General features: G+C 42.6%; 1 protein-coding gene across 1 annotated transcript in view; it reads left to right on the top strand.

The window, feature by feature from the left end:
- ATP10A (ATPase phospholipid transporting 10A (putative)) overlaps window positions 1-15294 on the top strand; it is a 510848-nt gene that overhangs the window by 223481 nt on the left and 272073 nt on the right. Inside the window, 1 exon segment of the mRNA XM_053705460.1 lies at window positions 6214-6466. Coding sequence (XP_053561435.1) covers window positions 6214-6466 — 253 coding nt within the window.

Below are 15294 nucleotides of genomic sequence, written 5' to 3'. Positions count from 1 at the left end.
GGAGAGTGCTAGCGACGGCTCTGAGCCGTCGTTAGCACTCAAGGGATTAAAAGTTATTACTGTTTTCTGTGGCATACACACATATCCTGTGAGGGCCACTGCACAAGTGTTTAAGCACCATGCCTTGTCAAACTGGCTGCTCTTGTCTCTAAAGGAATCTGTCCGTTTTGTTCTTTACAAGGGAGTCCGTTAGATTTTGCTCCAGGTTTTAAAGATTTTGCACTTTCCACTAAAACATTGGTGACTCCTCCATGTAAGCTCAAGAGATCTAAGTCTGATAATCATCCTACTTTGGATTTGTCCTCCCATTCTAGTTCTCTAAAGGCTAGATCTGCTAAGAATCTTCCCAAGGATTCAGATTCTGAATTCTGAGATATGTCTGAAGGTGAATATATTTCTGATGGTCAAGAGTGTATAACTGAACAGGACTCAGATTTATCCTCTTTCATGTTTGAATTGGAACACCTTTGTACCTTACTAAAGAAAGCTTTATTTACGTTAGGAATTCTAGATCCTAAACCAGTCGAAGAAAAGTCAGTTAAGCAATTGGATCTTATTTCTTTCATAAGGTGGTGATAGTCCACAAGCCTTAACATATGGGATTACATTCCTCTTCATCAGTAGGCAGGCAAAAATTACCCAATATACCAAGAGCTCCCTGAGTCTATATTTTTGGCTTCACAGGATAATGGAAAATGGTGAGGTGCTGATTTCTCTTTGTGGAAAGGGGTCCTTAAACTGCTGTGAGGCCTATTATCCCCCTCAGAGGACCGAGAATTACCACAGGCAGTGAAAGTAATTCTCCTGAGGGAGTTTTTCACTAGCTTGCCACAGATGTTGCTGGGAATAGTCTTTTAGCCTCCTGTTGGCCCCAATGTGGTACATCCTATATAAAATCCCTAGTTAGTGTAATCTAATTAGGATGGGCATTTCTGCTGGATGCAGGATATATACAGCTTTGGTAATCAAAGTAGAGTAAGAGCTGGATAGGTAAGTATATGTTTTTACACTCACATCCCATAGACTTCTTAGTAGGTATAATTTTTATTGTATAGCAGCGACATGCCTTACTAAGTGCAGTAGCATGTAAGGGACTATATATATATATATATATATATATATATATATATATATATATATATATATATATATATATATATATATATATATATATATATATATATATATATATATATATATATATAATATGGGAAAAAGTCCACAAGTCCACAGCTGCATTCATTACTTATGGGAAATAAGAACCTGGCCAGCAGGAGGAGGCAAAGACCCACCAGCCAAAGGCTTAAATACTCCTCCCACTTCCCCTATCCCCCAGTCATTCTTTGCCTTTCGTCCCAGGAGGTTGGCAGAGAAGTGTCAGAAGTTTGTTTTATTTTTTTATTTATACTTTTATTTATTTAATATGTCTCTTATGGATGGTGCTACCCTTCGACAGGGGACAGGAGTTTAAGTAGTCCTGTTAGTCTCTGGTGGAGGTCCTGGGCGAAAGTTAGAGTCCGGAGATGCAGTGGGAGCTTCCCCTGCAACATCATCCCGACTCGTTATAACAGCTCCTTTCAACAATTGGCATTGTCTAACTTCGCTTCGCTACCTGCTGTCTTCTCTCAAGTCCATGACGGAGGCGCTGCTACTATTTGTCACACTTGAAGGGCCGTGTTCCTGTTCCACGGCATAGATTCCGGTAAGATTGTTTCATTTTATTACATTGTCTGTAATGTGATTTATTATGACAGTATAGTATGGGCCTCACTGAGGCACCTTCAGTACAGAGCTTGGAATCAAGGGATATTTCCTTCTTAGGGTGGATTGGTGAACGGGGAAGGGGTCTCTTATCATGTTTCTTATATGATTCAACCTGCATTGGGTATGTGTGTACGGGCTCTGAAGCTGAGACATGTAGCGTTACTCTATGCGGTGCATAGTGTTTTTTTTCAGGGCTTGTGATTGCACGGCCTAAGGCAAAAAGTCTTCGGGTTATGGGTATATGCCTGTTTGTTTAGACTTGCTTATACTTTTATGTGGGCCTAGTTTTGTCGCCTTTCGGTGGCACGCTTTTTGGATTTCGCGGGGCATCTGCTGACCGTGCGTGTTTATGCTTGGGCGGATTTCTTCCCCTTCCACTTTTCTGACCGAGTGATGCCGGAGGAAAGAGTCTGCTCCGCTGAGATCTGGTCATAGGAGGTGGTGAGTGCCCCAGCCATTGTGTGTCAGGTGCAAGTCTTGTTTTGTTTTTTTTTTTAAATATTGTGCGTTTTATATTAGTCCTAGCCATGGAGGATTCTGATGCCGGGACTATTGTCTTGTCTTATCAGATTATGAGTCGTCCTTGGACGAGGATTGTCGTTTGGCCCCGTTGTCGCAAGTCTACCACTCTTGTCTCTTGTGCCTGCATGGTTTGCCGGGTCCCTCGGGCTCGGGGGACCTTGGGTCTGCTGAGCCATCGTCCTTCGGGGGCTCTGTTCCTCAGGAGGCGCCTTCCCAGTCGCACACTCCTTTTGCTTTTGCAGGTGACCCTGACTTTGATGTCTCCTTCGCACAGGGTGGATTGTTTTCCCCGGAGATGGCGGGACATTTTCGTTTTAATATTTTATTGGCGCTGATTCATCTGCAAGATTCCGAGGTTTCCTTGCAGTTATGTGCTTACCTATCCTGGGTGTTCAGACCGTGAATGTCAATATAATAATCCCCCCGGGGGTGATTGTTCCCCCATGTTGTTTCTTTCATTATATGATTGTGTGGCTTCGTGTCCTACTATGTTTTTTTTATTTATTACGGGATCCTTTCGTCCGGGGATGTCAGGAGTGCTTGGGCTGGCCGTGTTAGTCTGCTCCAGAGACATGGGCCGGTGGAGTTCCACCGCGTCCCTTCACATCCCCTGCCTGAGGGGTGAGGTCCTTGCTGCTGAGTGCGGTTCTGGCCTTTTGGGCTGCCCTTGGCGGTTCTTCTAGAGACTAGGTGCCATCGGGTGGCTAGTATAGGTCTGGTCATGCTGAGGTGGCTACTTCTACCTCCGCTTCAGAGAGCTTTTGATGCTCTGATGGGATCTTGGATGTTGCAGCTCACCCTTGTTTTCTCTGGTGTTGTCACTGGTGTTTCGGTCATTTCGGCCGCCCCTTAGGGGTCAGGAATCGAGGTGAGCTTGGTCCTCGGAATCCCGTGCCTTGTGACTGCTGGTCCGGGGTTTTTCTTCTTGGACTCGGGATGCTTGTTTTATCGCAGTATATATCCTGTGTCCTTCTGTGCTTGCTGTTTGAGGTCTTCCTTTTCCTCAACGTGTTAATCTGCCAGCGTGTTGGTCCGGTTTGGGGCATGGGGTCTCGGGTAGTGGAATCTGACCCCTTCTTCTTGGATCTCAGCGTAAGTTTGGGAGGGAAGTTTAGGGTTCTGATAGTCCAAGTTCTGGCTATCTCTTCTTGTCCCTGTTATCCCCTTGGGTGTTAGGGGCTGGGTCAGGATGGGTTCCATGTTCTCCTTGGGGAGCTTGGAACTGTTCGCGGATTGGGTACCTGTGGGGAGGTCTGGCTTCTGGGCCTTCCTTTCTTAGAGGTTATTGGCTCTATTGTCCCCCTCAGGTCTAGTATTTGACTCTAGCTTGCTTGACCTCTCCCTTTCTTGTCTCTGCATTTTGCAGACCTTTGCTCAGCACATGGTGGGTGCATGTTAGTTGCCTTGCTGCTGTGGTGGGGGCTTGAGAGGCTGTCTCTCATAGACCTTATTCCTTTTTTGTTGGGCTCTGGATGGTCTGTCTTGACTTTTCTCCTATGGCCTGTGGCAGACTCCCCTTGCGGGGGGTGCCTTTTGGGTCTGTCTCCTCCCTGCTCTTTAGGGCGTTCAGTGCCTGTGCATTCATCGGTAGATGGTTTAGGTGTCTTTGGACACGTCCTACGGTCTTTTCATCTGGGGGACTCTGGTTCCCCGTGGAAGGAAGGGTTCCGTTGGTATTTAGTGTTTCTCTGAGAATCCATCTTATTAGCTCAGATGCTCGACTTAGATCTACCCATCTATGGATCTTTCAGTTCGAAGTTCAATTCCAACTGGTTTAAATACATTTATGTTGCCTTGTGGGCTTGCCCTTTTGGATTCCTGTTCTGGTCATTTTTTCTTCAACACGTGCCTGGTTGTTTTTCTCTCCCTCTCCTTATGCAGGGGTGGGGCTTTATTGTCAGCTGGAAGAGCCTGTTGGTTAGCTTTGCTACCTAGCGAGCGGTAGGTTTGCAGTTTGACTCTGCTGATGCTATTGCACCTTGGTCGATAGCACACTTTAAGGGTCCGTTAGAGGAGTTTCTTTGCTCCCTCTGGAGGAGTGGGATCCTTAGGGATTCCTCGGTTGTCGAAAGGATTGGTTCTCGGATGAGTTTCGGCTGCTCTGCGGCCTATAGTGGTGGTGTGTTGGTCTACACCATCTAGGTTGCGAAGGAGCATGTTTTGTGTTCCTTCAGGTAGCGGCTGTGCTTCCTCTCTCACGCCTTTTAGCTTGATCATCTTTTTATTGAGCTTCTTCGGCTGCGGTAGTTTTTCCAACTTGTGAGGCATCCTCAGTCTATTGTGGCCTGGGGATGGGTCTTGGCTGTGGTAAGGGATTTTCCCTTTGCGATCCTGATCGGTGGGATCCTGATCGGTGGTTGCCGCTTGTCCACGCTGTGTAGCGGTTTCTGTGTCCGTCGGTTCTTGGGATCCTTTGTTTCTCTATGGTCATTTTCCTGTTTTCTGCTGCTGTCTCTTTTTATCCTGACATATGTTCAGGTGAGCCTAGGGAGCGGATCTTGGTTGTCTTCTTGAAGCCACACAATGCAAGCTCTCAATCCAACAAACTGGGAACAAGTGAAGGATGCACAGGCTTATGTAATCACCCTGTTGGGGGGGTCTTTGCGTTGTTTTTTTTTACAGGTAAAAAAGCTAATATCTTTGGGGCAATACCCCACAAAAGGCCCTTTTAAAGGCCATTGGTAGTTTATTGTAGGCTAGGGCTTTTTATTTTGGGGGCTTTTTTTATTTTGATAGGGCTGTTAGATTAGGTGTAATTCTTTTTTATTTTTGATAATTTGTTTATTTTTCGTAATTTAGTGTTTTGTTTTGTAATTAGATACTTTGTAATTTTTAGAGTAGCGTTATGATTTTTTAATGTGTAGTTTATTTTTATTTAATTGGTAGTTAGTTTAATTTTAGTTTAATAATTATAATAGTTTGTTTAAAATTATTTTTTTAAAATTTGACAGGTAAGTTTTAATTTAAGATAGGGAAATTGTAATTTTAATATAAAGTTAGGGGGTCGTTAGGTTTAGGGGTTAATAGTTTTAGTATATTCCGTTGGGGGCTTTCGGTTTAGGGGTTAATAGTTTATTTTGTTGTGGGGGGCTTGTGGTTTAGGGGTTAATAGGTTTATTATAGCGGCAGTGTGGGTGGACGGCAGATTATGGGTTAATATTTAAATAGTGTTTGCAATGCGGGAGGGCGGCGGTTTAGGGGTTAATAGGTTTATTATATTGGTGCTGATGTGTAGAGGAATAGGGGTTAATACATTTTATTAGTGGCGGCGATGTCAAGAGCGGCAGATTAGGGGTTAATAAATGTATTATAGTGTTTGCGATGCGGGAGGGCCTCGGTTTAGGCGTTAATAGGTAGTTTATGGGTGTTAGTGTACTTTTTAACACTTTAGTTATGAGATTTATGCTATAGCTTTGTAACGTAAAACTCATAACTGCTGACTTTAAATGGCGGTACTGATCTTGTCGTTTTAGGCTGTAACGCTCGCTTTTTAGCCAGAACGCAAATCTCGTAATACCAGCGCTATGGGAATCCCATGAAAAAATATAATTTTTACGAGTGCGGTACTGACGTTGCGTTACAGGCTAAAAGGTGTGCGGTACAGCTATACCGACAAGACTTGTAATGGCTGCAGTGCTGTTTTAATGCTGAAAATGCCATATTTTCAGCGTTACGAGCCACAACACAAAACTCTTAATCTAGGTTATTGTGCACCACTGGTAATCTAGCCCATAGTAAGGTAAAGTCTGGGATTAAAAAAAAACGCATGCCCTTATTAATCAGAATGTCACTTTTAAGTATAAGTTAAAAAAAAAAAAGACCCTACGCTAGCTCTTTGTATCAAGTGAGATAAAATAATTTTACACATCTTATTTATATGAGTATTTAATTTTGACTGATATATACTCTTCTAATCTTTATTTATAGGTCCTCATTCCTGTCTCTCTCTATGTTTCTATTGAAATTGTTAAAATCTGCCAAGTGTACCTTATTCACCAAGATAAAGACTTGTACGATGAAGAAACAGATTCCCGTCTACAGTGTCGAGCACTAAACATTACAGAAGACTTGGGACAGATAAAGTACATCTTCTCAGACAAAACTGGAACACTCACTGAAAACAAAATGGTTTTCCGAAGGTGCACTGTCTCTGGAGTAGAGTATTCCCATGATGCTAATGGTGAGTTTTCGAAAATAGTTTTTAGTCAGTCATCTAGAAACAGTATTTGGGCACATCTAGTAACATGTAGTAACATCTTAAGTTTATAATAAATAGAAATAAATATCTATATTTATATATATATCTTTATTTGACTTTAACTATGACTTGTACATTCATCATTTTCATTCAATGCGGAATTAGGTGGACTTTTGTGATATTTAGATCTTTTTGGAGCCGAATTTCTTCTTGTGAAAGTGAAGCACACTTAATGTACCCACCAATCAGCAATAGCTACCCAAGTGCTGAACCAAAAATGGGCTGGCTCCTACACTTACATTCCTGCTTTTTCAAATAAAGATACCAAGAGAATGAAGAAAAATTGAGAATAGGAGTTACCTAAAAAGTTGCTTAAAATTGCATGCTCTGAACCAAGAAAGAAAATTGGGTTCCATATCCCTTTTAGGGACATAAAACCCCAATTTCTCCAACATAGGTGTGTCCGGTCCACGGCGTCATCCTTACTTGTGGGATATTCTCTTCCCCAACAGGAAATGGCAAAGAGCCCAGCAAAGCTGGTCACATGATCCCTCCTAGGCTCCGCCTACCCCAGTCATTCTCTTTGCCGTTGTACAGGCAACATCTCCACGGAGATGGCTTAGAGTTTTTTAGTGTTTAACTGTAGTTTTTATTATTCAATCAAGAGTTTGTTATTTTAAAATAGTGCTGGTATGTACTATTTACTCAGAAACAGAAAAGAGATGAAGATTTCTGTTTGTATGAGGAAAATGATTTTAGCAACCGTCACTAAAATCCATGGCTGTTCCACACAGGACTGTTGAGAGCAATTAACTTCAGTTGGGGGAACAGTGAGCAGTCTCTTGCTGCTTGAGGTATGACACATTCTAACAAGACGATGTAATGCTGGAAGCTGTCATTTTCCCTATGGGATCCGGTAAGCCATGTTTATTACGATCGTAAATAAGGGCTTCACAAGGGCTTATTAAGACTGTAGACTTTTTCTGGGCTAAATCGATTCATTATTAACACATATTTAGCCTTGAGGAATCATTTTATTTGGGTATTTTGATATAATAATATCGGCAGGCACTGTTTTAGACACCTTATTCTTTAGGGGCTTTCCCAAAGCATAGGCAGAGCCTCATTTTCGCGCCAGTGTTGCGCACTTGTTTTTGAGAGGCATGGCATGCAGTCGCATGTGAGAGGAGCTCTGATACTTAGAAAAGACTTTCTGAAGGCGTCATTTGGTATCGTATTCCCCTTTGGGCTTGGTTGGGTCTCAGCAAAGCAGATACCAGGGACTGTAAAGGGGTTAAAGTTCAAAACGGCTCCGGTTCCGTTATTTTAAGGGTTAAAGCTTCCAAATTTGGTGTGCAATACTTTTAAGGTTTTAAGACACTGTGGTGAAAATTTGGTGAATTTTGAACAATTCCTTCATGTTTTTTCGCAATTGCAGTAATAAAGTGTGTTCAGTTTAAAATTTAAAGTGACAGTAACGGTTTTATTTTAAAACGTTTTTTGTACTTTGTTATCAAGTTTATGCCTGTTTAACATGTCTGAACTACCAGATAGACTGTGTTCTGAATGTGGGGAAGCCAGAATTCCTATTCATTTAAATAAATGTGATTTATGTGACAATGACAATGATGCCCAAGATGATTCCTCAAGTGAGGGGAGTAAGCATGGTACTGCATCATTCCCTCCTTCGTCTACACGAGTCTTGCCCACTCAGGAGGCCCCTAGTACATCTAGCGCGCCAATACTCCTTACTATGCAACAATTAACGGCTGTAATGGATAATTCTGTCAAAAACATTTTAGCCAAAATGAACACTTATCAGCGTAAGCGCGACTGCTCTAGATACCGAAGAGCATGACGACGCTGATAATAATGTTTCTGAAGGGCCCCTAACCCAGTCTGATGGGGCCAGGGAGGTTTTGTCTGAGGGAGAAATTACTGATTCAGGGAACATTTCTCAACAAGCTGAACCTGATGTGATTACATTTAAATTTAAGTTGGAACATCTCCGCATTCTGCTTAAGGAGGTATTATCCACTCTGGATGATTGTGACAAGTTGGTCATCCCAGAGAAACTATGTAAAATGGACAAGTTCCTAGAGGTGCCGGGGCTCCCAGAAGCTTTTCCTATACCCAAGCGGGTGGCGGACATTGTTAATAAAGAATGGGAAAGGCCCGGTATTCCTTTCGTCCCTCCCCCCATATTTAAAAAATTGTTTCCTATGGTCGACCCCAGAAAGGACTTATGGCAGACAGTCCCCAAGGTCGAGGGAGCGGTTTCCACTTTAAACAAACGCACCACTATACCCATAGAGGATAGTTGTGCTTTCAAAGATCCTATGGATAAAAAATTAGAAGGTTTGCTTAAAAAGATGTTTGTTCAGCAGGGTTACCTTCTACAACCAATTTCATGCGTTGTCCCTGTCGCTACAGCCGCATGTTTCTGGTTCGATGAGCTGATAAAGGCGGTCGATAGTGATTCTCCTCCTTATGAGGAGATTATGGACAGAATCAATGCTCTCAAATTGGCTAATTCTTTTACCCTAGACGCCACTTTGCAATTGGCTAGGTTAGCGGCTAAGAATTCTGGGTTTGCTATTGTGGCGCGCAGAGCGCTTTGGTTGAAATCTTGGTCGGCTGATGCGTCTTCCAAGAACAAGCTACTTAACATTCCTTTCAAGGGGAAAACGCTGTTTGGCCCTGACTTGAAAGAGATTATCTCTGATATCACTGGGGGTAAGGGCCACGCCCTTCCTCAGGATCGGCCTTTCAAGGCAAAAAATAAACCTAATTTTCGTCCCTTTCGTAGAAACGGACCAGCCCAAAGTGCTACGTCCTCTAAGCAAGAGGGTAATACTTCTCAAGCCAAGCCAGCTTGGAGACCAATGCAAGGCTGGAACAAGGGAAAGCAGGCCAAGAAACCTGCCACTGCTACCAAGACAGCATGAAATGTTGGCCCCCGATCCGGGACCGGATCTGGTGGGGGGCAGACTCTCTCTCTTCGCTCAGGCTTGGGCAAGAGATGTTCTGGATCCTTGGGCGCTAGAAATAGTCTCCCAAGGTTATCTTCTGGAATTCAAGGGGCTTCCCCCAAGGGGGAGGTTCCACAGGTCTCAGTTGTCTTCAGACCACATAAAAAGACAGGCATTCTTACATTGTGTAGAAGACCTGTTAAAAATGGGAGTGATTCATCCTGTTCCATTAAGAGAACAAGGGATGGGGTTCTACTCCAATCTGTTCATAGTTCCCAAAAAAGAGGGAACGTTCAGACCAATCTTAGATCTCAAGATCTTAAACAAGTTTCTCAAGGTTCCATCGTTCAAGATGGAAACCATTCGAACTATTCTTCCTTCCATCCAGGAAGGTCAATTCATGACCACGGTGGATTTAAAGGATGCGTATCTACATATTCCTATCCACAAGGAACATCATCGGTTCCTAAGGTTCGCATTCCTGGACAAGCATTACCAGTTCGTGGCGCTTCCTTTCGGATTAGCCACTGCTCCAAGGATTTTCACAAAGGTACTAGGGTCCCTTCTAGCTGTGCTAAGACCAAGGGGCATTGCTGTAGTACCTTACTTGGACGACATTCTGATTCAAGCGTCGTCCCTTCCTCAAGCAAAGGCTCACACGGACATAGTCCTGGCCTTTCTCAGATCTCACGGATGGAAAGTGAACGTGGAAAAGAGTTCTCTATCTCCGTCAACAAGGGTTCCCTTCTTGGGAACAATAATAGACTCCTTAGAAATGAGGATATTTCTGACAGAGGCCAGAAAAACAAAGCTTCTAGACTCTTGTCGGATACTTAATTCCGTTCCTCTTCCTTCCATAGCTCAGTGCATGGAAGTGATCGGGTTGATGGTAGCGGCAATGGACATAGTTCCTTTTGCGCGCATTCATCTAAGACCATTACAACTGTGCATGCTCAGTCAGTGGAATGGGGATTATACAGACTTGTCTCCGAAGATACAAGTAAATCAGAGGACCAGAGACTCATTCCGTTGGTGGCTGTCCCTGGACAACCTGTCACAAGGGATGACATTCCGCAGACCAGAGTGGGTCATTGTCACGACCGACGCCAGTCTGATGGGCTGGGGCGCGGTCTGGGGATCCCTGAAAGCTCAGGGTCTTTGGTCTCGGGAAGAATCTCTTCTACCGATTAAATATTCTGGAACTGAGAGCGATATTCAATGCTCTCAAGGCTTGGCCTCAGCTAGCGAGGGCCAAGTTCATACGGTTTCAATCAGACAACATGACAACTGTTGCGTACATCAACCATCAGGGGGGAACAAGGAGTTCCCTAGCGATGGAAGAAGTGACCAAAATCATTCTATGGGCGGAGTCTCACTCCTGCCACCTGTCCGCTATCCACATCCCAGGAGTGGAAAATTGGGAAGCGGATTTTCTGAGTCGTCAGACATTGCATCCGGGGGAGTGGGAACTCCATCCGGAAATCTTTGCCCAAGTCACTCAGCTGTGGGGCATTCCAGACATGGATCTGATGGCCTCTCGTCAGAACTTCAAAGTTCCTTGCTTCGGGTCCAGATCCAGGGATCCCAAGGCGGCTCTAGTGGATGCACTAGTAGCACCTTGGACCTTCAAACTAGCTTATGTGTTCCCGCCGTTTCCTCTCATCCCCAGGCTGGTAGCCAGGATCAATCAGGAGAGGGCGTCGGTGATCTTGATAGCTCCTGCGTGGCCACGCAGGACTTGGTATGCAGATCTGGTGAATATGTCATCGGCTCCACCTTGGAAGCTACCTTTGAGACGAGACCTTCTTGTTCAGGGTCCGTTCGAACATCCGAACCTGGTTTCACTCCAGCTGACTGCTTGGAGATTGAACGCTTGATCTTATCGAAGCGAGGGTTCTCAGATTCTGTTATCGATACTCTTGTTCAGGCCAGAAAGCCTGTAACTAGAAAGATTTACCACAAAATTTGGAAAAAATATATCTGTTGGTGTGAATCTAAAGGATTCCCTTGGGACAAGGTTAAGATTCCTAAGATTCTATCCTTCCTTCAAGAAGGATTGGAAAAAGGATTATCTGCAAGTTCCCTGAAGGGACAGATTTCTGCCTTGTCTGTGTTACTTCACAAAAAACTGGCAGCTGTGCCAGATGTTCAAGCCTTTGTTCAGGCTCTGGTTAGAATTAAGCCTGTTTACAAACCTTTGACTCCTCCTTGGAGTCTCAATTTAGTTCTTTCAGTTCTTCAGGGGGTTCCGTTTGAACCCTTACATTCCGTTGATATTAAGTTATTATCTTGGAAAGTTTTGTTTTTAGTTGCAATTTCTTCTGCTAGAAGAGTTTCAGAATTATCTGCTCTGCAGTGTTCTCCTCCTTATCTGGTGTTCCATGCAGATAAGGTGGTTTTACGTACTAAACCTGGTTTTCTTCCAAAAGTTGTTTCTAACAAAAACATTAACCAGGAGATTATCGTACCTTCTCTGTGTCCGAAACCAGTTTCAAAGAAGGAACGTTTGTTGCACAATTTGGATGTTGTTCGCGCTCTAAAATTCTATTTAGATGCTACAAAGGATTTTAGACAAACATCTTCCTTGTTTGTTGTTTATTCCGGTAAAAGGAGAGGTCAAAAAGCAACTTCTACCTCTCTCTCTTTTTGGATTAAAAGCATCATCAGATTGGCTTACGAGACTGCCGGACGGCAGCCTCCCGAAAGAATCACAGCTCATTCCACTAGGGCTGTGGCTTCCACATGGGCCTTCAAGAACGAGGCTTCTGTTGATCAGATATGTAGGGCAGCGACTTGGTCTTCACTGCACACTTTTACCAAATTTTACAAGTTTGATACTTTTGCTTCTTCTGAGGCTATTTTTGGGAGAAAGGTTTTGCAAGCCGTGGTGCCTTCCATTTAGGTGACCTGATTTGCTCCCTCCCTTCATCCGTGTCCTAAAGCTTTGGTATTGGTTCCCACAAGTAAGGATGACGCCGTGGACCGGACACACCTATGTTGGAGAAAACAGAATTTATGTTTACCTGATAAATTACTTTCTCCAACGGTGTGTCCGGTCCACGGCCCGCCCTGGTTTTTTTTTAATCAGGTCTGATAATTTATTTTCTTTAACTACAGTCACCACGGTACCATATGGTTTCTCCTATGCAAATATTCCTCCTTAACGTCGGTCGAATGACTGGGGTAGGCGGAGCCTAGGAGGGATCATGTGACCAGCTTTGCTGGGCTCTTTGCCATTTCCTGTTGGGGAAGAGAATATCCCACAAGTAAGGATGACGCCGTGGACCGGACACACCGTTGGAGAAAGTAATTTATCAGGTAAACATAAATTCTGTTTTTTTTCATTCATGATTCAAATAGAAAATGCCATTTTAAATAACTTTCCAAATTATTTCTATTGTCTTATTTGTTTCGTTTGCTTTGTATCTCTTGTTGAAAAGTATACCTAGGTAGACTCAGAGGGGCCTACTTAACAAAGGTCTGTCCGACAGACCTCGCTGAGCTGCTGGTGCAACGCCGCCCCCTGCAGATTTGCAGCCAATCGACCCCCAGCAGGGGCGTGTTAATCGACCTGATCGTTCGCGATCGGGTTTAATTTGTGGCGATGTCTGTCCGCCTTCTCAGAACTTGATAAATGGGCCCCAGAAGCTGCTGCATCTTGCCTTTTGGCTTTCAGCTTACTCCCAGTAGTGGTTTGCGGCTCCTTCAATGAAAGATACCAAGAGAATGACGCAAATTGGATAATAGAAGTAAACTGGAAATTTTTTAAAATTGTATTCTCTATTTGACTAATGAAAGAAAAATCCCTTGTACCTTTACCTATTTTGACAGAGGCTAAACATGTTTTTTTAGGCACAAACACATCCTGCGGTGTATGATACAATCGTAGAAATGCAAGAGAAGTATCTTACAGACATAAATTATGAATACATTAGTTTTCCATTCACATTAGCAATGCAATTTGTGGGACACATACAGAACGATGTACCTGAGCAGTCCTGATATCACAAAGCAATGCCATCTGTGAAAATAATGTTTCAGCTGTTGGTTTTCTCATGCACACTTCACTGCCCCATGAGATGGGCATCTGTTTTACTTTTCTTTAGCTGCCAGAATAGGGTTGTGCTTGCTCAGAGCATTATTATTATTAGACTTTGCTGTTGCAGCAATAAATAATACTGCAAAAAAACAGAGAAGAGACACATTAGTTTGTTACCCATCTGTCTAGTTGTCACCTGCTTTTAATTCCTTCATGAATTATTCCCTTCATCTAATTACTGATGTAGTTTCTCTCAGTAAAACCTCCGTTTCATTGCATGGGTTTTTAGTGTCAGAACTGACAGTTTGTTCCACTACCTTGCATTGACTGAAATAATCATTAAACCACAAAAGCCTGGAAGATCAATAGTTGGCTTACTATTACTGATAATTTAGAGCCAAAGTATTTTATTTTGAACATAGAACCATGATGTTCTAAGGGGTCAAATCTGTATTTAAATGCTGTATTATGACACATGACAGGCATTCTCTTCATTTAATGAGATTTGTCAACATGTGTTCTTTCAAACCTCTCCAGTCACAAAAACAAATCACTTGGTGAAGAGCGTGTTTGTCAGTTTACACAGGTTATTTCAATTTAACTGAGGTTCAATGAGAAAAAAAATCTTGAGCAGATGTTTTGAAACTACTTCAAAATGCAAATGTGTATCGGTTAACAAAGATTCATAAAATTATTTTAATGAATTGCTATATTGATAGCTTGGTTATGAAAATGAATATAGGCAGATGAAATTGTAAAATCATATGCAAAAACTGCAATTGATGGAACGTATCATACCAGATGTGGCTTTCTGCCTTCTAAATTCATTTAATTGGCTCACATTCTCTGTGCTTTTTGTTAAACCCACGAAGACCGAACTACATTAGTAGAAAGAACCACACAGGTCCTTGAGGATTTGCTGGCAACAACAGCGATATGGATTTTTTAAGACTTGTACAATTGGTGGATGAGTCAGTGATCTTGCATATCTCTTGCCTTATTGTATTCACTAAGAAGAAGCAGCCGAGAAACACGTTGTTATCCCGTTGGGGGCTTGCCTTTGTTATTGAAGGGACATGAAAACTATACATTTTCTTTCATGATTCAGACAGAGCATACAGTTTTAAACAACTTTCCAATTTACTTCTATTATTGAATTTGCTTAATTTTCTTGTTATTTGTTGAAGGAGAAGCATTGCACTACTACTAACTGAATACACTGGGTGAGCCAATGACAACTGTCATATGTGCAGCCACCAATCAACAGATTTCTCCCGGTAGTGCATTGCTGCCCCTGAGCCTACCTATGTTTGTTTTTAACAAAGGATAGACAGAGTACAAAGCAAATTAGAAAATAGATTCAATTGCAAGCGCTATCTGATTCATGAAAAATTAATTTTGGCTTTATTCTCAGTATTTTCTTCGAAGCTTTATTGAGAATGATATCGAGTACTACAAACATTAAAAACCAACATACACTCTCTCGTGTATACAAAGTAATGTAAACATCTGCAAACATACTAATATTACAATGTCACATACAAGAATTTGTCAAGTCATACATTAAGGTTTTAAAATGGCTCTCTTGCTGTAATATTATCTTTGCAATTTCAAGCAAAATTTTTTTATTTAACTTTACTATCCTTTTAATGGGTGGGGGGCAGAACATTCAAGGCATAGAAAGGCATCAATATATAATCATTTCAGAAATATCCTCAGTGAAGCTTTAGCGATGCCTTGGAAGATGGTGAGTTCTAAACATGACGACAGCCACACTTGAAGACTTTAATCAAGGGCAT

Source organism: Bombina bombina, chromosome 3 (genome assembly GCF_027579735.1).
Source record: "Bombina bombina isolate aBomBom1 chromosome 3, aBomBom1.pri, whole genome shotgun sequence".
Taxonomy (NCBI): Eukaryota; Metazoa; Chordata; class Amphibia; order Anura; family Bombinatoridae; genus Bombina; species Bombina bombina.
The sequence above is the reverse complement of the archived record's forward strand: the minus strand, read 5'-3'. Positions and strand labels throughout refer to the sequence as shown.